The following is a 24,896-nucleotide window of genomic DNA, read 5'->3' as shown; positions in this document are numbered from 1 at the left end:
GAAGGCTCTTTCGACGTCTTTCCTCCCAAAAAAAACCCTTCTCGGGTCGTGCGGGTTGTGGAGCGTCTTCACGAACGTCGACCACCTTGGGTAGATACCATCGGCGAGATAGTAACTCATGTGGTATGTATTTCCGTTGATGGTGAAGTCGATCGCCGGTGCTACACCATTCATCACATAATTGAAGAGTTGTGAAGAATAGAGCACGTTCAAGTCGTTGTTAGCTCCGGCAACGCCGAAATATGCATGCCAAATCCATAGGCGGTAGTCGGCGACCGCCTCAAGGATAAGTGTTGGGCCGCCGCCTTTCTGACCGCTTAAGTGTTGCCCCCTCCAAGCATTCGGGCAATTCTTCCACCTCCAATGCATGCAGTCAATGCTGCCAAGCATTTCGGGAAAGCCATGGACTGATTCGTGAAGACGAAGCAACCATTGGCAATCATCGGTGCTTGGCGAAGGAATTCATCCCCGAAAGCTGAACGAACGCCCTCGCAAAAATTCTTTAGACAAAGGATTCCAGTGGACTCACCGATATGCAAATACTCGTCGAAGATGTCGGCCGTTTGCCCAGTAGCGAGTTGTCGGATGGCGCACGTACACTTCTGCAACGGCGTGATACTTTGTCGGCCGGCTGCATCTGGACCTGTTTGGAAGAATTCAACACGTGCGGACAATGTGTTGACAATTCGCATGAACAAGCGCTTTGACATGCGAAAACTGCGCCTGAAGTAATCTGCCGGAAACCGCGGCTGGTCGGCAATGTAGTCGGCAACGAGCCTTTCGTGGGCTCCCTCCCGGTCACGATGGATGTAGCGGCGATTTGATCTAGTTCGTTGAGGAGGAGGAGCGGGGGTATTCGCCGCGACATATGCTTCGTAAGCGACACGATGTTGTTCGTAGTATTCTTGTTCTTCGCGCTCCGCTTCCGCCATAATATGGGTGAAATCCATTTGAGGTTTTGAGTGAGGGATGAATGTGTTGATAGTTTGTATGAGAATTATGAATGAGAGATGAATGAGAGATGATTTGATGTGATAAATGGATGATGAACGTGTGTATTTATAGATGATTTTGGGGGGAAAAATAAAAAAATAAAAAAAATTCAGAAAAACGGGCAAAAAAACGGCCATATTTTTGGGATTTGGAAAATAATTTTTTTTATTTTTTATCATTATTTAAAATTAATTAACGAATTTTAAAAAAAATATTCAAAGGCAACGGCTATGCCGTTGCCCAATCGTGTGCCGCCACGTCGACTGCTCGCTGGCACAGCGCGAGCGCAGCGGCGGCGAGCCTCGTCCTCGCCGCTGGCACGGACGGCGGCCTTCTTCCCCACCACCGTTGCGGATGCTCTTATTCTATTCCATCATACCAAGAAGCCCGTTAGTATATGATAGATTTCACCAAAATATACATACATTTCACCAAATAATACATACAGAACCAGCAGAAAGTTATACTCACGTTGTACCCTAAAAATACTTTGGGGATGACACTGAAATTGGTAAGTATTAAAGAGAAAGAAAAAGTAGTTTAGATGTGTTAGTAGATAGTATGACTCGTCTTATTAGTAGTGTAATGTGAGGTGAAAAAGTTTTCAAAAAAAGAAAGTGGACTAAGTTTGTAGGACCGAGGTAGTATATATATGATTAGATTCGATGAATGAAGCTGTGGACAGTGAGGAGTTAGTCAAAGTTAAAATGTCGATGACTTACAATTTCAGCCTAAATAAATCCTAACTCTGAGAAAACCACACTAAATTAAAGAATTAGAAGAGACAAAACTGTTTTCTAGTCTACAAAATGGCCTTGCCTTGTGATTGCAAATGATAGTACAACAATTCATTCCAGATATCTGGAACACCGGGCAAGCACCAATGGCTGCAATCTTGGACGCCTCGATTTATAGTTTTTCTTCCATATATAGACGGATGGGCATCCGGTCTGTAGTCTGACAGCCGCGTTATATTCAGAAAAGTAACAGGTGTCTTCATCTTCCTCAAGACCTCCTCCATGATCAGATTCTTCTCTGGGTAGACAGAGGTGAATGTCTCGTTTAGGGGTCGAAGGGCTTCTCCGCAGTGGCCTCCTGTGTCCCACTGACCCCCACTGTTAGAGGAAACCACATTGATCATTCATATTTGATGCCAACAGGAAATAATGAAAAGAGTTTCAACTTGCTTAGTAGAATAACCTGAAATGAGCAGGAGCAGAGCTTCTGAAAAATACACGCGTTTTATGTGAGTTGATGTTCTTATCAGCCCACAATGCCCATGTTAATAGAGCTCGTTCGAAGGCTGTGGTGACATCAAGGTGGGGATAAACTTGATCGCCTTCTTGGTAGTAGTTAATCCTGTCATCAAATAACACAGGAGATGGCAACAAAATTTCCCATCAACAAGCAAATTTTCATATGATGATTTATGATGTTCATATCATACAATCACACTAGGGCATAAATGCTTCAAAATATCTTCAAGAAATCAACCATAGAAGAAGGCTTTACCCAGCCTTCGTTTTCTGATGATTCCACCAATGTGCAGTATTGAACACCAGAATATCAGCCCTTCTCCATCTCGATGACCCTTTATCCATAGTATCAATACGTAACGTCTGCCCTCTCTTCTTGCCTATTCTCGCCTTACTCTCGTGAACTAGATAGTGCGAAACATAATACTCTACCGTGCATTTGTAATCCTACAAAGCAACAAACAAACACAAACCATTCAACAATACAACACATACACAAATCAATCACCACTAGTCCAGAAAGCTTTGAGCAACGTCACCTCAAACTTGAAACAATAATTCCCCCTCTCTTTAGTTATCTTCCTCCCTCGAGCCTCATACACCTTCTTCGGATCTCTCACACCTCCCATCAACATACAGAGCATCGACTCCCATTGGTTCCTGTTGAGTGAATCACCAACAAACACCAACCTCTTTCCTCTGATCAACTCCAGCATATTACTAGCATTGAACCTACATACAAATCAAACATAGTTCACATCCAATCTCCAAATCAACGTCGTCTTTCGACTAAACAAGAAACTTAAACCTTACCTAGGAATGTCACAATCATGAGGCTGCCACCTCCATTTCATGAAACCCTTGTCCAACCTCCCATTACTCTCACACCCAAACCCTTCATCTATATAAGGACATGTAACATTTGTGTAGAAAGGGTAGCTCTCATCATAAACCCAATGCCCTCTTGTAACATCACAACCTACTTTGCTCTTCCCATCACCAACACTACTTCTGATTGAACTATCCCCTCTCTCACTAGAAACTCCCTCCACCACCGCACCACCCAATTCTCCAACTTTCCCATCAACATTCACAACTTCCACAGTTGAATTAGTACTATCCGAAGAATTAACACCATCAACAAACAGATTCTTGTTATTACCAAAAGGGGTGGAGCTAGAATTTGAACTATCCTCTCTCTCACTAGAAACTCCCTCCACCACAACACCACTCAATTCTTCAACATCCACAACTTCCACAGTTGGATTAGTACTATCCGAAACATTAACACCATCAACAAACAGATTATTGTTATTACCAAAAGCGGTGGAGCTAGAATTTGCAGTTAGCAAACTACCTTGGCTCTCCGCCGCCACGTCAGCAGCAGCAACTTGAGATGAAGAAGAAGAAGAAGAAGAAGAATTGGAACCACCCACATAGCTTTCATCCATTGAGATTGAATTTATCTTATCCGAAGAAGCGTTGCTGAATGCTCCGGAGCTCTCGACGCCGAGATTCTGGGCGTCCAGATGAATGGAAGCGGGGGATGTGAAAACCCAAGTGAAGCAGAAGATGACGAAGATGATTGAGAAGGTGATAGTGAAAGAGGAGACCAAGAACTTGATGGGTTTCACAGAGAAGCTTTTCTGCTTCTCCATAACTGAGTTTGCTTTGTTAGTGTGTGTTTTTGAAAAAAAAGGGATTGAAGTCAAGAGAAAAGGGTGGAGGAGTAGCTAAGTTTTCGGAAATTTGTGATGTCAAGAATCGATATTTATATTTAATTAAAGTATTGCTTGCATTAACAGCTAAAACGACGAAAGAAAGAGAAGAATATGATTTTAGTATGTAGTTAATGAGGGTTTAATTCGCTTCAGAGCATCCGCAATGGCGCCCGTCCCGGCAGATAGGTGAGAGAGGCACGGATACGGACGTCAGCTGCAGACATCGGAGTTCCACGGCGTTCCCGGGACGTCCGTCATTGCGTTGACACGACGGACGTCCCGATTTTTTATTTTATTTTTTATTTTTTTAAAAAACTCTATATATGTTAGGGAGATTTTTAAGGAGTTTCGAACATTGTAAATCAGTCCTTCGACTATCAGAAATTATATTTTCGGATGAATTTTCTACACAACAACTTTAATGAATTCAACTTCGACTTTAATGAATTTTCCGGATGAACATTGTAAATCAGCTCGACCCCAGCCAGGGGCTCTGCCCCGTTTAATCATAATGAATTCAAACAAGCGTGCACTCCGCACTTCCAAACTTATATGATGTCTCATTATGACAATATTGATCAATCAAGTTAATCCAATTACACTAAAATAACCAACAATATATACGGCTCGTTGAACTATGTATTTTTTTTAGAAATTATGTATGTTTTTTTAATAATTATGTAACTTTTTTTTAAAATAAAGTGGTTGCATTTTCTCCGTATTCGTATCAAAATTTTAATTCCGTAAATTGTTTAATTTGGTGAATTTGTGAATTTTTATTATTGTGGGAAGTCCGTCAGGATGTCCTTGGGAATGTCCGCCACGGTGCAGTGAAATATCCTTATGACATGGCAGAAGGTGTTTTTGGGATGTCCGCCGGCACGTCCGCAACTGAGGATGCAAGTATTGGTGTATTGCATTTGTAGAAATGATTTATGAATGAAGGAAGAGATAATCCGTTGCAGAGAAAGAAAATGGCTTAGTGTGTTTAAGCTGTATGCCACGTGACGTGTCCCAACTCCAAAGCAACGATAGTATGACTATATATAATTAATCTTAATTTAAAGTGCACGTGTCACATTTTAAGTAGTCGTTTAATATTATTTGATGTTGTATGGATAAAATAAAAATAAAAATAAAAATAAAAATAAAAATAAAAATAAAAATAAAAATAATTAGATATTTATAAAATTTGTTTTAAAATTAGCTATATACTTATTAATTTATGATGGTTGTTTCTCGGTAATATTATCGTCTATTTCACAAAATGTTACAGCATAAAAGTGGTGGAATCATCAGAATTATTGCTATTTGCAAAGAAAGTTTATAAAGAAGGTGGAATAATCAAATTAATGCACCTACAGGCAAGTAGTAACTGGGTCTATTCTATTCTAAAATCAAAATTCTCTTTTATTTTTATTCTTTAAATTAAAAATAAAGTCAAAACATGTAACATATCAGAAATGTATTACAATTGGTTCATCAGCATAACCCATGTATGCATTGACGTTATATTTATCAATAAGCTAATAAAGACAATTTCAAAAAACTAGTAACGTAGTTAACAATGAGTCCTAAATTCCTAATTAAGAATGTATTTTACCAAGATAAGGCAAATTTATCTTTTTTCAATAAATGGATTAATGTGTGATCAAAAAGCAAATTTCTATTACAAATATAATACTCCTATGATCATAGTGAATATGATGACCTTTGGCCTAGTTTCAAAAATAGCTTTCTTAAAAAAATGCAAAATGATCTAGTTTTTCGGTATAAATTGTAAATATGGCTCGAATCTATGTTTTGGAACCATACATATATATGAAAGGCTTCAATATTTTGATTCATTTTTTGAAGAATATATTCTCCGATATCAAACGCTGTCTTATGCTTAAGTGGAAAATATATTTCTATGTAACGTACAAAATGAATCAAAATATTATGATCAGATTTAGGACTTTCCAATCAGAATTTCCAACCCAAAAATATAGGCGCATACCATATATACAAGTCACGCCAAAAATTCAGACTATTTTTATAATATCCAAAAGGTTCGGCTATTTCTGCAACTCGGCCAAAAAATTATGTCATCATCAACTGTAGCAAACCTAAATGTAACACTACTATTGCTTACACCAAATAATGTTGACTGTTGAGCTATGGAACCTAATGTATTGTTGGTTTGGACTGGTTCATATATTTAAAGTTTGATTCTGTTATTTTCTTATTATGAATAAGCCATAATTGTTTTCACCTCTTGCTATATTATCATATAGAAGCATTTTATTCTGTATGTTGGTTTTATTACTCTTATTATAACTGCACATGTTTATGTGATCTTCTATTTTTGCAACAATGTAAAGTAAAAATGCAATAGTGAAATTAAACGTAATATTTCCATGTTTCGCTTAATCAAATATATTAGGCGTATTTAATGCACGTATTTATGACTTGAGGCGTAAAGAGAGAACATTAATGCGAAAATATCACCATAAAATATTTAAATGTACGAACTACGTTATGAAATAGAAGTAGTACTAGTCTATATCTTTATAGAAATGAAATGCAATGCAATGCAATGGCAAGTGCAACGTTACACGCATCTCTTTATGCATAACTTCAAATAAAATAGGCAAACACAAAAAAGAACACACCACCAGTCCACCACCAGTCCACCACCACCAATTGGCCTTTTGAGGAAGTAACAGATCAAAACGAACCACTCGAGTCTCGTTATAATCAAGTAAAAATAGCCTCAACGAGCACATGTTTCCTCTTCGGATACCCCAAACCAACAAGGTGGTTCAGATAAACCTTACCCTCCTTCACCGTGGCTGCTGTCACCAGACGGTGGCCTAGAGCCTTCGACTTCCCTACAATGTGGGCAGTCTCCCAATCATCTGTGCTCTCCACCATCTTCACCGTATTGCCAGCAACTACAAGCTTTGTGGGTGATACGAGCTCCAATCCATCTCCAAACATCAATGAGCCCCCAATGATGTTGACTTCCTTAACCACGTCTCCCTTGCCTATCTCAACCTTAAAGAGCTTGCCCCAGAGGGTATGGCCAACCAACAAATACCCGTTTGGATGGTACACGATGCCATTGAGACCAATCAAGCCATAGTACCACTCTTTTGGGATAAAGAGGGGGCTCTTGATGGTGTAAAGGAGCTCACCATTTACACCAACCTTCCAAAGCTTGCTTGCCTTTACATCGGTTACATAAGCATTTCCTTCCGTATCAACGGCCACATCATCTGCGAATGTTTTCTCACCCTCTGCTCAAGCACATAATAAACACAACACCATAGTTATTTTTTCAACTTTTGAAAAAAAATCAAGTATAGTACTTAATGCAACCGCTATGAAAATCCCATCTTCAGATACGATTCTAGCAAGCACAACGTTGAAAAATCATGGACCACATTGAGATATCATAATAGTGAAAGGCCAAGGCTATAGATATGTGACCAATGATGTTCATAATAAAGAGTTTCAACCCAGTATTTCAACTCTTGCACGACTGCATCAACGTCATAGACTTTGTAGTATTTAATTCTTGAATCTTGATAAAAATCCTACCTACCTATAGCCAAATCTTGGCAGATGCTGATGAATGCTGGTGACTAAATAGCAATAAATATAATTAGGCGAGGACAGAATCATTTAATTGTGCCAAGCTATCGGACCCTCTTTTCCACGAGTTTATGAGCAATAACCTCGTTTGGTAATACAGAAAAAAGAGTACAACAGGTTTTATTTAGCTACCAAATTAGCTATACACTAAAAGATCATCAATTTTACTATTTTAGATAAAAAAAATCTTCCTAAAACTTCTAAAGGGACCTTTTTCATTTTCCAAGTTTTTTACTACTGGAGCTACTCTTTTAATGTTGTTATTTTCCTTGTATATTTGTTTTAACTTTTTCTAAAGACCACAGCTTTAACATAACAGATTCCAAGTAAACACTTTTTCATGCCTAAATTTAAGGAGAGTGGAAACGGTATTCGCAGCCAGAAAAGGATAAATCGTCAATATTGTACTAGTAGATAACAACAAATAAAAATGGCTAATAGTAATTAAATTTCATGAATCACATAGTATATATGTACAATGAAATAGTATATGAACTGGCAACTTCACATCGCTGATTTATCTCCAATTTCAGTTAACACAAATTCACAGTAACAATCTGCTGTAGTCAATGAATTTTCCCCAAATTATAGTAAGAATTTAGTATAACAGAAAAATGCAAATGCAATTGAAACCGTTAGAGAGAGACACAAATTTTCCCCAAATTATAGTAAGAATTTACTAGTATAACAGAAAAATCCAAATGCAATTGAAACGTTTCTATAGAGAGAGAATGAATGACCTGGTCCGCCGAGCTGTGTGTGAAATAGGCGATTCCAAGAGGTCAAATCGTAGGCAGCGACAGCGCTGTACTTGTTCCCTTGCACATCGGCGATCGCCACCAGCAACCGATTCCTCGGCCGGTCAATTGCCATTCCCAGCGTCGAGTTCTTCCCGGGGCCGGCATCTCCGACCACCGTAATCTCGTCCAGCATTGCGCCGTCATCCTTGACCGGGACGACTCCGACGCCGCCCTCGAAGAAGGAGACGATGAAGCGGCGGTTGAGATCATCCCACTTGGCGCACTCGCGGAGCCACGATTTGCTGGCGTAGGAGTAGACGTGGGCGGCTCGGTCCGAGGTTTCGGAGTGGATGATGTAGGCGACGGGGACGGCGGAGAGGAGGATGAGGAGGAGGAGGAATCTGGTGGAGCACAGAGCAGCCATGGCGGTTGAGGTCTGCTTGGGAATGTGATAAATTGTGTGTTTTGGTTTGGATTTTATTGGGGATTTGGATTTTGGTGGGCGTGAGTAGGTGGAGGAGGTAGGGAACAGGAGTGATGATTTCCATGAGATGAGAGAGGGTTGAGATTCCGAAACGGTGGCGCTATTATTTTGGAATTTATTTATTAGTCAACAAAGACTTTTTGGATCTGTTTCTATGTTTTTTTATCATATGGTCTTCTTCATATTTTTATAGGAATAATCAGTATAGTTTGATTAATACTTTCAATATTATATTCCATTAATTTTTTTCCATCCATTTTTCTTAACATTTCATAAAATGTATGCTGAAAAGAAATTTTGCCTATAGGGAGTATAAGATACACTATCATTTTCCATCTATCTATACTTAAGGACATTAAAAACCTAAAAAATGAATATGATCCTAAATCATTAGATTTTTAATGAACAAATATAATCACTCATTGTTTTTGTCCTACAAGATGTGTTATGTTTTCATGAGTCTGAGTATGTAACAATGTATAAGCTTGATTTCATTCTATCTACTCTTGTAGGGAGTAACTTAAGTGAGAAGATTGTTACATGTTTTAGCATTATTTTAAAAGTGAATTATAGTACAGCCTGTTCAATTTATCATCATGTGTATCGATTTCCGATATTAGAGAATTTAAAAAATTACAAAAACATAATTTTATAAAATAGGAGTACTAAAAGTGTGCGGGGTACTATTTTAATTTATTTGATTTTATTTGATTTCAAATCGGCACAGCTAAAAATACCCATTTCAGATGGTATGACAGGCTGACCAAGTCTCTTTTCATTCATGTATTTAAGCACGTTGCTATGAGCCTAAACCAAATGAAACCATGTTTCTGCACTGATTACCTTAATCCTCAATCTTATGGATTATTTAATTATATTATCATAGCACTGCAAGTCTTCTTCCACCTAAAAAGATTGGGTAGGGATATGAGACACTTAAGAGCCTTCCTAGTATGATGGAATATTTGTTAAGGGTATTCCCCTCAACGTAATGCCGGAAGATAAAGATAATGTAAGAAGTTTCAGGAGGCGAAATCTCCTCGACAACTAGGGTTTGTAGCAAAAAAACATAAAGGAAAACAAGAAAGGCGATGAATTGATTATTTCATAACCGAATAATGATGTCTCTCGCCTTTTATATTTTAAGAACCCTAAGGTTGGTTCGACTCACGGCAGGGAAAAAACCAACAAAGAAAACCCGAAACGGAGCTTATTTCTGCTCTACCCAATTATTCAAATAATAATAATCCAAAAACATTATTAATAAAGAAATAAAATACTAACTAACTACTGCCCTTCCTCACGTCTCACTTGGAGACAAAGTCTCCATATTTACTTGGCGGTCTGGTACGCCTTCTCGGTCTTGACTGACTTCCCTTGGCTCTCGGCGACGGTCTCCCGCGCTCCACCGTTTCACAGGGAGGAGGTTCTGGCTCCGGTTGTTGTACCCGCTCGCCGGTACTACTCCCCGTTGGCGGCCGATCTTCGAGGTCTGTTTGTGAGCTCGTATCAATATTACTGTTCCTATTTCAATTCTATTTATTTGCTTGGTGAATGGAGATAATAGAACAAAAATGCAAAGAAAATGTCACTTCATTCCTATCATCATTCTATTCTCTCTCATTCCATACCATCATAACAAGAGTATAATTCCCTAACAACAACAGATACAACTTACAAGCATTACATTAACTGCCAAAGGTAAAAATTAAAATGCTGAATCAAGAAGATAGAGAATATTCTCAAGTTTCATAAGTTTACAAACATAAAACACCAAAATGAAGAATTATGATTAAATACACCATTCCAATAATTTGCTCCAGGTGCAATAATTATTTGTTTATGAAACCCTGGACAGTTGCATTGATTGACCACTTTTCACCCAGATCACTTTAGAAGAGAAAATAAGGCAGTTTGTAAACCGAGCCGTACAGTTTCAGTGATGCTGTTAAAATATTATACCAGTTGACAGCTGACGAGCTTCACCGCGGGTTCATCTGTTCCAAGTCACAATCAATATCTGCAAAAAAGTAGTAAGGCATATTAGGACAATTCATGTTATTTTGATCGAGCTACTTACTGGTGAAAATTACCACAATGAAGATTCGCAAATAATATGAATTCTGTCGGGCTCTTGATCTGGCTGCTCTGTCACTCCTCCAGCAGCTCCGACAACTTTAGTTTCTGCACCTGATGTGTCTTTATTTGAACTTTCTTCAGTTGCCACAGGTTCTTCGCCAGCATTAGCCACACAGTAGCTTTGCAGCCACCTATCAGTTTCCCAGAGAACGTGCATCACGCTCTCTCGTGCTGAATAGCCATGGCTTTCAAAGGGAAGAATAACAAGGCGACAAAGTGCACCATGTCCTTTCAATGCATTGAAGAAGCGATCTGACTGCATTAGATTTACAAATTACAACATAGTCCAGAATTTGTTAGACAAAAGCATGTGGATGGATATAAGTCCGTAGCAATTGTCTTCTTTACTAATCATATTACTGCCAATATGCAAAAGAGAGAAAGCATAAGTCCCCACCTGCATTGTCAGGGTTCCTGAATTGTTATCTTCTTCTCCATGGATGAGTAAGATAGGCTTCTTAATTTTATTAGCCGATATGAATGGGCTCATTTCAACATAGGTATTGACGGCCTCCCAAAGTGTCCTATCCTCATTCTGTATGTGGGGAAGAGAAAAATAATTTAACAAAATGCAAACTGAAGAACAAAAAGAAACTTTCGAACCAATCATTCAAAATAACCTCCTAGATCTAATGCAGATAAGCACAAGAGATGCTTCAGAAAGAGCAAAATGATGATGCATAAACTAAGCTGCAGCAATTATGTCCTTATCAATCTATTCTAAAAGACTACCTGAAATCCAAACGGAGTAAGTGTTCGGTTATATGCACCAGAGCGAGCAATTCCACAACAGAAAAGATGTGGTGCATGAGCAAGGAGATTTGCAGTCATGAAAGCCCCATATGAATGACCTCCAATAGCAATTTTGTTAGGATGAGCCACCTGGAGAAACCAATGTCAATACCATTGCCATTTTTCAGTAAAAACTGTTTTTATGAAGATTAGAAGTGGAGGAACGTACTCCCCGGCGAATAACTTCATTCACTGCAGCCTCTGCACTTGCAACAAGCTGCTCCACATAGCTGATGAAAGAAACCAGTTATTAAGTTATTAATGAATACTGGCAGAGATCTAATGGATCTTTTGGATCCTCCAAAATATCGCATCTATCAAGTAGTAAAACAGATACTATCATTCAGTCAAAATACCTATCATTTGCCTCCTCAGTACCCTCTCCAATTATAGGAATTGTTGGTCCTGATAAGATAGCAAACCTGCAAGATTTTAAGTCATTAGAGACTTAGAGTACAGCAAATGAGCATGACATCAAGCCTAATGATGAGGTCAATGAGAAGCTAATGAGTATGAACAATAAAAAGATGGTACAATCTTAAGCAAGTGATAAGGAGTCTACCTCCTTGCTAGCCAGAGTAGAGGAGATGTTGAACCAATGCCAGCAAACTCATTTGGGGAGCCACGCACTTGGCCTGCTGCATTTTTGCTTTTAAACTCGCCAGGATAGGACCACATTAAGCATGGAAGTGGGCCGTCTCTTGCAGGATCATAATCAGGAGGAAGATACAATGTTGCAGTGAGTTGAACACCATCCTTCCTTTCATACCTAATCATTTCTTTCTTTAGTGAAGACAACTGAGGGTAAGGATGTGGAAAATCTGTGATCTGACATGCTTTCTTTTCTGGCCAACTCAGCATGTAATACTGTGTGTTTTCAGTTTTGGATTCTTTTGAGGTTAATACTTTTAACCGATTAAGAGGCATGTCCCCTTCATCCTGATCGGACATCAGAGCAACAACAGTCTCGTAATATTTTTCCTTGTCACTCTCCCATATTCGTTCTTTATTGCTTGTATTTCTGAAACTCTTCAAGTCAGATTCTATTGTTAATATATGATGAAAAAGTAGCAAAAAAACAAGAAACTCACATGTCAAATAAATCCACAAATGGCACATTCCCTTGTGGGGTGGCACCACTTCCATTTAACAGGACATATGTTCCTTCATCGCCTTCCTTTTTTATCTTCGCAATCACGTAAGTGCCTGAAGGTGTTCTCCGCAACATAGGAGAACCAGGATCTGAATAAACATCTTCAGAAGACCTATCAAAAAGTATGCGCGGAGTTGCACCCTCACACCCAGGTGAAATAACCCAGGTTCTTATCTTCCGTGTTTTATACCAAGATTCATAAACTAGGGCAAGTGAGTCGTCACACCAAGAGATCCCTCTGCACAAGAGAATTCAGAAATGGCAAGGGGTGATCTCAACATGTCAAGTGATTAACGGAAAAAAAAATCAATAACTACAATGTGTCAAAAGTGGAGATGTTGAAATCAATAATCTAAGAAGGCTACCTATAAAACCATATTTGAGTTTCAATTATCGAACTAAGCCAAACTTTCAAGTAAATGATCAGGTGAGAACAAGTCATTAACTAATTTTCAAAATCAACTTTCTCCGGAAACTTAGCAAGTAAAATCATTCAATTTTCAAAATCAAGATTCTCACTTATTAGTATCAAGAAATATGCTACACATGAGCAAGGAAGCAGTAGAATCGTAGAAGTACAATCAAGTACTCATATGATTCGTATCACATTATGCCATGAAACTATGCATGACATATACTGTTGTCATATAAACACCCAATATATACTGATTACTAGACTAACGCCACGTCACAAATCTTACCCATAGCGAAAATCAAGTTTATGCAAAATAATTGGCAGATCATTTTCATGTGGCTCAGCAGGTTCTGTATAAACTATATCACGTGGGGAGACATTGATTTTTGCATCACCACCGTCCTGTGTCTCAACCCTTTTTCGCCACAAAAAAAACAGTTAGCCACCAATCAATTTTAATCAGCACAAATGATCAATTATCGTGCAGAATATCCAAAAACAATACCTAAATCCAGCAAAATAAACAACAAAAAGAAGTGGAGGATCTCAGATTTGGAAATACTAGTAGTTAAATGATGCATCTTAAGCTATTATGTAATTCCTGATAAATGATAAAATGCTAAATACTTGCATACAACCTATGTGCAGTTATACCACATTTCCATTCAACAATACAATCATGTGATTTGGTACGAATATCTCTCAAATGAGAATTTTCTTTCTTTGCAGTACATACCAGACTAGTGTTGATGGCTTATCAGCTCTCCATTGGATTGAGCGCTTTCCTCTTCTGACACTGTTATGTGCAATGGGAATATCCTCCGCAAGGGGTAAATCGCAAATTTCTCTGATAAAATTTCCATCAGCTGTCCAAAGATCAACCTTCCTAGGGAATCTCCCACAAGGTACAATGAAAGAATACGGCCGGTGCATCGAACAAATCATAATGTATTTTTCATCTGGTGATGGATCCAACGATGTATATATAGCCGGAGGCCCAACTGGCTTCACTATTCCATCAAGAGATACTAGAACAAGCTGTGAAGTTGCGTAGTAGTCAAATAATAATTCATCATATTCATCTTTGAGAAGATCTTGATGTGTTCTTGCTTGAATTAATTCCTTCCGCTCATTGGATTGGATCTTGGGACCACGAGGAACCAAGGGTTTCTTTGGAGGATCTCCCCGTGATAGAGGAATTGTACAAACCAACAAGGTTGAGTTATTTAACCACACAAAGCTGCGCAGAAAACATGAGAGATTTACAATGTGAAAAAGATTATAACAAATAAACCCAATTCTAAAGGTATGGAGCGTACTTATCAAAAACTGCATTTAGAAAAATATCTTGTGTTTGGAAAAGAGGTCTAGCTTTTCCAGTTTTAGTTTCAGCTACCCATAATCTCAGCTTGCTACTGCTGCCATCATCCTGTTAAGATATTGATTGTCAGAGCCATAACATTCTTATAGAGAAAATACATCATAAATAACAAGCCAATCAGAATGAGAAGATTTGTTCTTCTCTGAAATAAATAAATAATGTTAGCAAGATGGAATACACACAATGTGATCACATGCTATGAAGAAATACTAAAATGGAAATCAATACCTCGTCAGTTCTAACACCAAAGGCAAGATGCGCACCATCATTTGACCTTGTTAAAAAAAAGGAAAATAAGTGAGTTAAGGATAAAGAAATACTTGTAGTAAGATAACTATGCATAATTCTTATGATTCCTCAAGAATAGTAATAATGTGAAGAAGAATAAGGATTATAACTATCAGACCGCATACATGAACATAGCATATTTCTCAAAGAAAGGCTTACCATGAAATAAAGTTAATTTTAGCACCACTTGGAAGACCATGTACTTCTTTTTCAGGACCTAGGGTACCATCATTCAATAATTGATAGATTCCAATACCGGTGTAGTATGACCTGGAAGTAAATGTCATGTTATTCTTCAGTTAGACAATAAAACTTCAAATATAAAACCATCTACGCTGTTGGTTTATTAAAAACTAACAGTGACTAAAAAGGTCAAGACACAAACTGATACCCACATTCTGCTCCGGGAATTGCATCTCCCATCAATGCGAACACCAGCAAGTTTCTCCTCGGGTCTTGCCAATTCTGCCAAGGGAGGAAGTGATCTTCTCTTGAGGAATAGTATTTTATCCCGATGAGGAGAAAATGATATTGTTGGAAGAGGTGGAGCATCAACAATATCTTTTATCTCTGGTGGAGGAAGCCGGTATCCATTGCCCAATGATGAATCTGCATAAAATGTCAAAAATGAGAAATCAAAGAGAATCAAGCTAAAAGAATACAACCATCAACGACTAATTCAGTTTGCTTCGAAAAATCTACTTCTGATCAATTGGTTGAGACTTTGGCTTCACTAAAATTTCTACTTCCATAATCACAAAAATATAGCGCAATGCACATGATACAAAATGTGAACATAGACATCTAGTAATTTTAGAATGATACTAGCACCAGAGAAACAATATGACCAACTGCTCTGTTTGCATTCCTAGTCAATTCATATAGAAACAAAAAAACAGTTTAGCCGTTAGTCGGAGCAGATTTCAGCTGAAACGCCATCACTCACTTTAGCAAATTCAGCTGAAGCCGACAAATTAATTTGTGGATTGAATAACTTAATCAGCACTCAACAAAAACGCAATTAAACTCAATTCAATTCAATTCAATTCAATTCAATAATCGGTGTTACCTTCAGAGTCAGCTGCGGCGGATGCAGCACGAGTGGCGCCGTTAGAGCCGCCGTCGCCCTCGGCGGCGTGGACGGGGGCGATGCTGCGGAGTGTCATTGCTCTGGCTCTACCAGTAGCGTGCGAAGATGACGAAAAAGGATTGATCAGGTGGAGCGGAGGGCGGTCAGGGGGTTTTAGAGAGAGAAAGTGAGAGAGGATGAGAGGCTGTTTGGGTAAATGGAAGATAGAGAAACGGTGGTAGACTTTGTGAAGGCGCATGTTAGCGCAGACGGCCAAACAAAATGAAGTAATAATGGCGTTAGAAAAAGGCGCAGTTGCGTATTCTCTTTACTTTTTGAGGGGAATCTCTTATTGGAATGGCTTTGATTGGCTGCGGGCGGCCGCAGCAGGGAGATACAGAATTACAGTTGATGGAGCTGGTATAATTTTTCTTTTTCTGGTGTGATGTTTCTATTTATTTTTTACAAAAATATGTGAATTTATGTAGTAATATTACTCCATATAACTGAGCCATGAATGAAATTAGGTATGAATAGAGTCGGGGAAAATACCGAAATACCGAAATATAGACCTTATTATATCGAAAAAATATTAAAAATACCAAATTTTTGGTATACCGTGATTTTCGGTACCGTACTCAAGTCAATTTTAATCTATTAAGTCCCGTTACATGATAGTAATAGCCACAAGATGTGCATAGAAGTCTCATTATTTTTCATGCTATAGATGAGATGATGCCCACAGTGAACAACTCATTACCGAACTTATTTGATTATCGATTAGCCATAACTTACCCTTACCCCCGTCACACTGATTATCAATTAACCTATAACTAACCCATCACACCATAAAAAAGGATGGAAATGGCTTTGTCCAACTAAGAATGAATCAATACCGATATTTTAGAACAAGCGTTGCAACTCTGACCACGTGTGTGGAGATTGGAAACACAAATCGCAATACCTAGGCTCTTCATTTCCCACAAATTAACCCTTGCATTATAATTTTGTATTCTTTTACATTCACCCATAAATAATGTATTACTAAGCCAACACAAAATAAAAAATACCACAAAAAAGTGGAAGCCCACGATTGGTCGCGAAAATGATAAGAATTCATATCCATAATTCACCACACCTCCTAACTATATATCTTCACATAAACCACCACTAAACAGCATCATTTTATTTAATCTCGAACGAAGCAAAAATGGCAGCCGTAGCCGGAGTGAACATGGTAGCCATGACAGTCTTCGCTAGGGCGTCGGAGCCATCGCCGAAATCCATGAGCTTCTCGCAGGTGAGCAGCCCGTGGAGGCGCAGCGCTGGTGTCCCGTTGAGGAGGATGTGCGTGGCAGCGGCGCCGGACAAGCTGACGGGAAAGGTGGAGGAGAGCATCAAGGCTGCGGAGGAGGCGTGCGCGGGCGACGCGGTGAGCGGGGAGTGCGCGGCCGCGTGGGACGAGGTGGAGGAGCTGAGCGCGGCCGCGAGTCATGCCCGGGACAAGCAGAAGGACGCTGACCCCCTGGAGACTTACTGCAAGGACAACCCCGAGACCAACGAGTGCCGTACTTACGATAATTGATTACTCTTCATTCATGTAATGTTTCTTCTCGATTTTTAAGCTTTTTTACATTTCAACATTTCTTGTTAGAAGGTTTGGTGTTAGTTGGTTGTATGGTGCAACTGATTAAGGAATTATACGATACTTGTTCAACGTATATTGCTTATTAAGTCATAAAAACTGATATAATATATTTATAAATTGATAGAGTTCTATGTTTTGACTTTAAGAAGAGAAGAATCAGTACAAACATAATGAATTGAGGGTGGAGTTGCATAATCAAACATCATATTGAAACAAAGTCGAGTAGTACAAATGAGATACTTTATTAAAGCCATATCAATCAAGAAAGGCACAATCAAACTAGAATAGACTAATAGAAAACACAACCAATACCAAAAAAGACCAACACAATCTTATAAACCTAAACATGTAACCATACTACTAAGATAATAGGGCATTACTGCAAAACCCTGGCTTACTCAAACCAAACATCATACTTGCTATAAACAAGACAATTAGATACCAACTAACGCACGCAAGTCGCCATAAAGGAATCACGAGATCACGCCTCAGTACTGGAACATGTCAACGGAGGCAGGGATGGGCTGGACAGGGCAGGGCAGCTGCCACGGCTCGAGCAGAGTATCAGGGATGTCCGGAATGTCAACAGCAAAGCCACTCACCTCTGAAGCAATTTGAAGCACAGAATTCAGTGAGCAGAGGCGATCAGTCAGCTCGGCCAACTGAGCCCTCAGCACGTTGTTATTAGATTCAACATTGAGGTAGAGCTGGGAGGTGCTATCGGTCATCTCTCTTAGCTTCTTGTTTTCATCTACTAGCTTCTGCTCTTGAGCGATCAGCTCGTCAAGATGCTGCTGCTTCCTGATCCGCGAGCGCCGTGCAGATTCACGGTTAGACAGCTTTCTCTTCCTTTTCCTCTCGTCACCATCGGAACCGGGACTCGTTGGCAGCAGCTGCTGCTTCGAAGCCATTCAAAGAGAGGAGATGCAGAAAAAATTGGGGGGGTTTTAATGTAGGTTTTCTAATTCGCTGAAAATTTAAAACTATGTTTCTATCGGTAGGAATGCGATGAAATTAGGGTTTCAGGTTAAGGCTAGTTCATGAAAAGACGTAGAACCAGTAGAGGAAAACAACTGAGAAAGAGTGGAGAATTCGAATCCTTCGCAAGACTAACGTCATATAAATGGAGGGATCGGAAACATGGAAGCTAGGGTTTGGAATCTAATTTCTTAATTTGGTAGTCCAAAATTCAGAAATTAACGAAAAAAATTGAGATTAATCTGACTTCAGAGTGGAATTCAGACGCCAAGAACAATCTGCATATTCAAATAAACAGAAATAAGCACCGATAACGCGATCAATCAACAAACATAACTAAGAACAAATAATTAACAAAAAGTAAGAAAAAAAACTAAAACTAAAACTAGAACTAAAACTACAAAAAAGGAAAAGAAAAATAACTGAAAGAAAAGAAAAAGTAGACGGACTAACCTTGCGAGAGCTTGTCGAAATTGCGGAAAGAAGATTATCAAGTGGAACAGAGTGGGTATTTATAGGGTGGGCGAAGTGGTTTGGTGGCTGAATAATTTATTATTTTATTTAATTTAAGGATTAATTTATACACAAAGTGCGGTGGTGTAATTGGTGGGGGACAGCTAAGCAAACCGCTGCGCCCATTGGATTTGGATTCTGCGAATCTTCGCTCGTAATATTCCGTGTTTATTTCTTGGAACTTGCCTAATTTTATTTTATTTTATTTATCTTTGAGTAAAGGCCAAAATTGGTCCTGAACATATAGTCATTTTACGATTTTGGTCCTAAACATTATCTTTTGGATTTTTTGGTCCTGCACATATGGACATTTGATCATTTTGGTCATCCGTCAATATTTCCGTTAAAAACTAACGGTCAACATTATCTTTTGGATTTTTTGGTCCTGGACATATGGACATTTGATCATTTTGGTCCTCCGTCAACATTTTCGTTAAAAACTAACGGTCAACGGCCGATTTTTGACTAAAACAATGGGTTGGGTCGGGTCGTGTTTGGGTCGGGTTTGGGTTACACGTTAAGAAAAAAATAATATTTTCTTAAAATCTAAGCATAATATTTTCGTTAAAATCTAAGCATAATATTCTTAAAAATTAATTAATATTTTTTAATTAATAAAATTAAAGTATAGATTTTATTAAAAATAATTTTTTAATTATTTAATTTTATTATATAGATTTAATATTACTATACTTTAATTTTATTATTTTGATTAAAAAATGATTATTTTAATTTGGTAATTTTTAATTTTGTCGTGTAATATCATGTTTAAATCGTATAATAACATCATGTTTTAGTCGTTATAATATTTTTAATCAACAAAAATAACTAAAAATTAAAGTTTTATAATTTTTTAATTAATAAAAAATAATTATTTTTTTTCTTAACGTGTAACCCAAACCCGACCTAAACACGACCCGACCCAACCCATTGTTTTAGTCAAAAATCGGCCGTTGAACGTTAGTTTTTAACGAAAATGTTGACGGAGGACCAAAATGATCAAAATTTCATATGTGCAGGACCAAAATGATCAAATATCCATATGTGCATGACCAAAAAATCCAAAAGATAATGTTGACCGTTAGTTTTTAACGAAAATGTTGACGGATGACCAAAATGATCAAATTTCCATATGTGCAGGACCAAAATGATCAAATGTCCATATGTGCAGGACCAAAAAATCCAAAAGATAATGTTTAGGACTAAAATCGTAAAATGACTATATGTTCAGGACCAATTTTGGCCTTTACTCTTTATCTTTTACCAAATAAGTTAATTTTCTTTTGTTGCCTAATTTAATTTAGGTGAACTTATCCCAAAATTTTAAGGTTGGAGAGCTAATTTTATGGGCAAAAGAATTTATGTTAATTGTTTCTTGATATTTATTTACGAATATGGAAACTTTGAACTGATCTTATGGTAAAAGAATTTATGTTAATTGTCTCTAGATTTTTGTTTATGAATACGGAAACTTTGAACTATAATATTATGGGTAAAAGAATTTATGTTAATTGTCTCTGGATATTTATTTATGAATCGGACTTTCACGTTAGGGCACCCGCAACGCGTTACGCGGGCGTCCCGCGTTCCGTCACGAAGTGACGAGACGGCGGCGCGACGCGCTGCGACGCCCCGTCTCGTCCCCAGCCCGTCGCCATCCCGTCCCGAGTGTCGTCCTTGCGAGACGCGTAACGCGACGTCTCGCCACGCGCCGAGGAGACGTGGCGAGCTCCCATGCCATGCGTGACTCCCACTCGCTGGCCCGCGAGTGGGATTCGTCAGGCTGACGCAATAATTTATTTTTTTTAAAAAAAATCGAATTAAAATATAAAAAAATGTAAAATCCAAGCGGTAATGTTACCGTTTTATAGCCGTTTTTCAATTTTTTTTATTTTTTAACTCTATAATTACTCCTATTTCATACTCATTTCACACACAAACACACATCTATTCATCTCAAATCCTCTCTATTTCCACTCCAATTTTCATCTCAAACCAACTCTGTTTTTCTTCTCCCAAATTTAATCAAACTAATGGATCATTTTGAGCAAATGCGTCAAATAATGGAACAATCACTTGAAGAAGATCGACGTCAGGAGGCGGAGGAAGCCACGCCGCCCCAACGACGCTCCCGGATGTACATCCATCGTAACCGGGAGGAAGCCGCCGCAAGGTTAGTACGCGACTACTTCTGTGATAACCCGGTTTGGGGAGATACCTACTTTCGTCGCCGTTTCCGCATGGGGGAATCGCTATTTCTCCACATCGCGAATACTTTGGCAGCTCGGGAAGAGTTCTTCCAGGAAGGGTTCGACGGGATCGGTCGTCCCAGCCACACGACGCTGCAGAAATGTACTGCAGCAATCCGTCAGCTTGCGACTGGTCAGACGGCCGACGTGTTCGACGAATACCTCCACATTGGAGACAGCACTGGGCGAATGTGCTTGCTCCAATTCTGCAAAGGCGTCCGGGCGGCCTTCACTGACGAATTTCTCCGGAATCCAAGCACGACAGATTGTCAGTTCCTGCTCGACCTGCACGAACAAGTGCACGGGTTCTCCGGGATGCTTGGCAGCGTCGATTGCATGCACTGGCAATGGAAGAATTGTCCGACGACGTGGAGGGGGTCCTACACGAGCTGCCACAAAGGCACCCACCCAACCGTTATACTCGAGGTCGTTGCCGACTACCGCCTATGGATCTGGCACGCATACTTCGGGGTCCCGGGTCGAACAATGACATAAACGTGCTCCACCAATCCGACCTCTTCATCGAAGTTTTGGGTGGTAAAGCGCCGGCCATCAACTTCGTCGCCAACAACCGCCTTTACAAAATGGGGTACTATCTCGCCGACAACATCTACCCGAAATGGCCAACCTTCGTGAAGACGTGCAGTAGGCCTGTGAACCCAAAACAGACTATTTTTGCGCAGAAGCAGGAGGCTGCTCGCAAAGATGTGGAGAGGGCGTTCGGGGTTCTCCAAGCTCGCTTCAACATCATTAAAGCCCCGGCTCGTTCGTGGTTCATGGAGAGCATGGTCGACATCATGTATACGTGCATAATCTTGCACAACATGATTGTCAAGACGAAGGACCCGAGGCGGGAAATTGGTTCGACCCCTAATCCCCCGGAAGCTCAACCGCAAGTAGTCCGCCTCGAAGTGGAGCGCATCCGTCTATACAAGAACGGTTGTCTATTCGGGCAAGGACACGCAACTCTAGCGCCCACGCCCAACTCCAAGAAGTTCTAATTGAGCACATTTGGGAAAACTTTGACGAAGGAAATTAAATTATGTTGTTTTAATTTTTTTAGGATTTCTATTTATGTTTTTTTTACTAATTTTATGTTGTAATGGTATTTTATTTTTAATGAAGTGTGTTTTTTATTAATTGAATTTGTTGGAAAAAAAATGAAATTGAATGAATAGTAATTTAAGAGACGGTTAAGGGACGGAGCGTTGCAGATTCCATCCCTTAGTTAAGGGATGGAGTAAAAAAGTACAGTGGGGCCCACAAATAGTGTTTTAAGGGACGGTATAGTGACAACGTTGTGGATGACCTTATACATATAAAGTCCGCACCTAAGATTCTTTTTATTTTTCGTTTAAGAAAAATTATGTGTAAACTGATCCTAACAAGATGATTATTATTCAGATGTCTAATCCCAGTTGTCTATGTTTAAGGGTGTTTTTCGTTGTCATGACTCATGACTCGTTATTGTAAATATAATTTATCTATATAGGATTAAATTATGGAATTAATTTAATTGGAGAAATGTAACTATGACTAATTATCATAAAACTATCCATCTAAAATTAAATTATGACATTCAATATCATGAATCAAACATAATACACACTCCTAATTAACACTCCTAATTATGAAATAGTACTATAATTATTGTCAACCGAAAAGCCCTTAAAAAGAACAAATTTGTCGTGTACATATATTGGCATGTAATAAAATGGTTAAATGCCCAAAGCCAAAGTCAAATTCATATCTAACTTTTAAATTGTTATCATATATTAATTAAAAAGACATAACAAATTAATATTTATCTTTCATAACTCATCCAATCCAAACTTATTCAACTTTTTTTTAAATCACCTTTTCCTTTTTCATATATTTAAAATTACATATAAAGTTTATAATTAATTTAATAGGGTAGTGATAAAATACAAACTCATATATTGTACAAACTCTAAACTTTTCAACATAGTATCAACACAATGTCAACACAATATAAAATTTCAAGATTTTGATGTCAACACAATATCAACACAATTTCAGCACAGCATCAACCGTTGACATTGTGTTGACATTTTTTGTTACTATTATTTTATCATATGTTAATATTTTTTAACGGTCCATATCATAGTTTATAGTTTGTATAATATTTAGAGTTTGCATTTGATATATTCCTAATTTAATATCTAGAACATTTCTAAATATCACATGAAACTGAATCCAAAAAAAACATACACAAAATAAAAGAAATGGAGTACAATTGTAGAAAATAAACAAACTAAGTAATTATTAAAGGTGAAAATAGAAAAAATAATTCAAACAAAATAAAAACAACTATATATTCAGTTGTTTGTGTCGAAAATTTTCCAAATATGTTCAATCAAGTATTCTCAGAGGGCAATACGAGCTTGTTTATAACGAAATTGATCTCGATTTCTCATTTAGGAAAACAATCTCTAAATCCTTTTAGTAGAGTAGCAAAAAGATTCAACATTTTTCTCGTATCCTGAAAAAACTTAGTCCGATCATAATAATTTTGATACGCGTTATGTTCATTTTTCTAGGATAAAAAGTAAAGTAAGAGTAAGAATTATGTACAGAAGACTCTACTCTACATAATTCTCTCACTTACTTTACTCTCTCTCCACTTTAACTATTTTATATCATTTTTTTCAAAACGAGGGCAAAAAAGAAGCGAGTCGCTTATCTTGGGATGGAGGGAGTACTCCATTTGTCCCGCCATAAACGAAACGTTTCTTTTAGACACATGATTTAAGAAAATGTTTTTTAGAGAGATAAGTGGATAAAGAATAAATATGAGAGAGAATAAAGTAAAAGAAAATAATTGTGTTATAGTTTGCCAAATAAAAAATATCTCACTTTAGGGGGGCGTCCCACAAAGAAATATAAGTCGCTTATGATGAGACGGAGAAAGTACGATGACACAAATCATAATTTTTCCCATGAAAAATTGTCCCAAATGTAAAACTGTAAAATGTACTTGTAAAATTTTTCCCATAAAATGTGCTTGGTAATTCATTGGGTTTTAGATTGTGGTGATAATTGATATGCTTTAGGTTTGGACTCTGTGCAAGTTTCTCCTTCTGGTTGTATTCTTATTTTTCTTGATAAAGTAAAAAGAACAAAATTACCAAGGCTAAAAATGTCACTTGAGTAGCTATACAAGAATATTACTCCCTCCGTCCACTATTAAATGTCTCATTTTTCTTTTTTCGTCCGTCCGCCAATAAATGTCTCATTTCATTTTTACAATATTTGGTAAGTGGACTCTACATTCTACTAACTCATTCCACTCACATTTTATTATAGGGATATTGGCACCTAATATCATGGAACTTTCAAAAAGTTGAATTTTTCCCATGAACTTTGAAATTGGCAAATAATATCACGAACTTTACCTTGAGTTTATTATTTCCCACC

The 24,896-nt window shown here is 38.2% G+C and overlaps 5 protein-coding genes across 6 annotated transcripts; 1 reads left to right on the top strand and 4 right to left on the bottom strand.

Moving 5' to 3' along the window:
* Nucleotides 1-1,620: 1,620 nt before the first annotated feature.
* Nucleotides 1,621-4,038, bottom strand: LOC121742690 (protein trichome birefringence-like 6). The gene is made up of 5 exons (XM_042135914.1): nt 3,063-4,038; nt 2,789-2,981; nt 2,506-2,696; nt 2,194-2,352; nt 1,621-2,108 (listed from the first exon to the last, which is right to left on the bottom strand). Exons 1-5 carry the CDS (start codon nt 3,905-3,907, stop codon nt 1,796-1,798), a joined length of 1,701 nt encoding a protein of 566 aa, XP_041991848.1. The 5' UTR covers nt 3,908-4,038; the 3' UTR covers nt 1,621-1,795.
* A 2,600-nt stretch (nt 4,039-6,638) lies between these two features.
* LOC121741958 lies at nt 6,639-8,909 on the bottom strand. The gene is made up of 2 exons (XM_042134948.1): nt 8,350-8,909; nt 6,639-7,251 (listed from the first exon to the last, which is right to left on the bottom strand). Exons 1-2 carry the CDS (start codon nt 8,771-8,773, stop codon nt 6,710-6,712), a joined length of 966 nt encoding a protein of 321 aa, XP_041990882.1. The 5' UTR covers nt 8,774-8,909; the 3' UTR covers nt 6,639-6,709.
* A 1,516-nt stretch (nt 8,910-10,425) lies between these two features.
* LOC121741789 (probable glutamyl endopeptidase, chloroplastic) lies at nt 10,426-16,425 on the bottom strand. 2 transcript variants are annotated; one of them, XM_042134703.1, is made up of 15 exons: nt 16,071-16,425; nt 15,397-15,610; nt 15,161-15,271; nt 14,942-14,987; nt 14,652-14,761; nt 14,069-14,572; nt 13,619-13,747; nt 12,856-13,155; nt 12,327-12,785; nt 12,121-12,186; nt 11,934-11,994; nt 11,705-11,854; nt 11,370-11,507; nt 10,930-11,228; nt 10,426-10,853 (listed from the first exon to the last, which is right to left on the bottom strand). In XM_042134703.1, the coding sequence occupies exons 1-15, from the start codon at nt 16,327-16,329 to the stop codon at nt 10,847-10,849; spliced, it is 2,853 nt and encodes a 950-aa protein (XP_041990637.1). In that variant the 5' UTR covers nt 16,330-16,425; the 3' UTR covers nt 10,426-10,846. The 2 variants fall into 2 exon arrangements, with proteins under 2 accessions (XP_041990637.1, XP_041990638.1); XM_042134704.1 differs by having other exon boundaries at nt 10,927-11,228; nt 16,071-16,424.
* A 754-nt stretch (nt 16,426-17,179) lies between these two features.
* Nucleotides 17,180-17,791, top strand: LOC121742001 (calvin cycle protein CP12-2, chloroplastic-like). Its single transcript, XM_042135008.1, has one exon. The coding sequence runs from the start codon at nt 17,281-17,283 to the stop codon at nt 17,653-17,655; it is 375 nt and encodes a 124-aa protein (XP_041990942.1). The 5' UTR covers nt 17,180-17,280; the 3' UTR covers nt 17,656-17,791.
* A 150-nt stretch (nt 17,792-17,941) lies between these two features.
* On the bottom strand, nt 17,942-19,242 carry LOC121741999 (bZIP transcription factor 53-like). Its single transcript, XM_042135007.1, has 2 exons — nt 19,150-19,242; nt 17,942-18,974 (listed from the first exon to the last, which is right to left on the bottom strand). The coding sequence occupies exon 2, from the start codon at nt 18,627-18,629 to the stop codon at nt 18,207-18,209; it is 423 nt and encodes a 140-aa protein (XP_041990941.1). The 5' UTR covers nt 18,630-18,974; nt 19,150-19,242; the 3' UTR covers nt 17,942-18,206.
* Between the last annotated feature and the right edge of the window lie 5,654 nt (nt 19,243-24,896).

The sequence above is a fragment of the Salvia splendens genome, chromosome 7 (assembly GCF_004379255.2).
Source record: "Salvia splendens isolate huo1 chromosome 7, SspV2, whole genome shotgun sequence".
In the NCBI taxonomy this organism is placed as follows: Eukaryota; Viridiplantae; Streptophyta; class Magnoliopsida; order Lamiales; family Lamiaceae; genus Salvia; species Salvia splendens.
This window is presented reverse-complemented; position numbering and strand designations above follow the sequence as displayed.

Bases quoted from the DNA above. Each gene is read 5' to 3' on its own strand.
- LOC121742001 (XM_042135008.1), top strand. From the start codon at position 17,281: ATGGCAGCCGTAGCCGGAGTGAACATGGTAGCCATGACAGTCTTCGCT.
- LOC121741789 (XM_042134703.1), bottom strand. From the start codon at position 16,329: ATGCGCCTTCACAAAGTCTACCACCGTTTCTCTATCTTCCATTTACCC. The intron at 15,611-16,070 runs GTAACACCGATT...CATTTTATGCAG, and splicing joins CGCCGCAGCTGACTCTGAAG to ATTCATCATTGGGCAATGGA. The intron at 11,995-12,120 runs GTATTTTGACTG...TTCTTTCATCAG, and splicing joins ACTGAGGAGGCAAATGATAG to CTATGTGGAGCAGCTTGTTG.
- LOC121742690 (XM_042135914.1), bottom strand. From the start codon at position 3,907: ATGGAGAAGCAGAAAAGCTTCTCTGTGAAACCCATCAAGTTCTTGGTC. The intron at 2,982-3,062 runs GTAAGGTTTAAG...ATTTGTATGTAG, and splicing joins CATGATTGTGACATTCCTAG to GTTCAATGCTAGTAATATGC. The intron at 2,109-2,193 runs GTTATTCTACTA...TTCCTCTAACAG, and splicing joins TCTGCTCCTGCTCATTTCAG to TGGGGGTCAGTGGGACACAG.
- LOC121741958 (XM_042134948.1), bottom strand. From the start codon at position 8,773: ATGGCTGCTCTGTGCTCCACCAGATTCCTCCTCCTCCTCATCCTCCTC. The intron at 7,252-8,349 runs GTCATTCATTCT...GTGCTTGAGCAG, and splicing joins CACACAGCTCGGCGGACCAG to AGGGTGAGAAAACATTCGCA.
- LOC121741999 (XM_042135007.1), bottom strand. From the start codon at position 18,629: ATGGCTTCGAAGCAGCAGCTGCTGCCAACGAGTCCCGGTTCCGATGGT.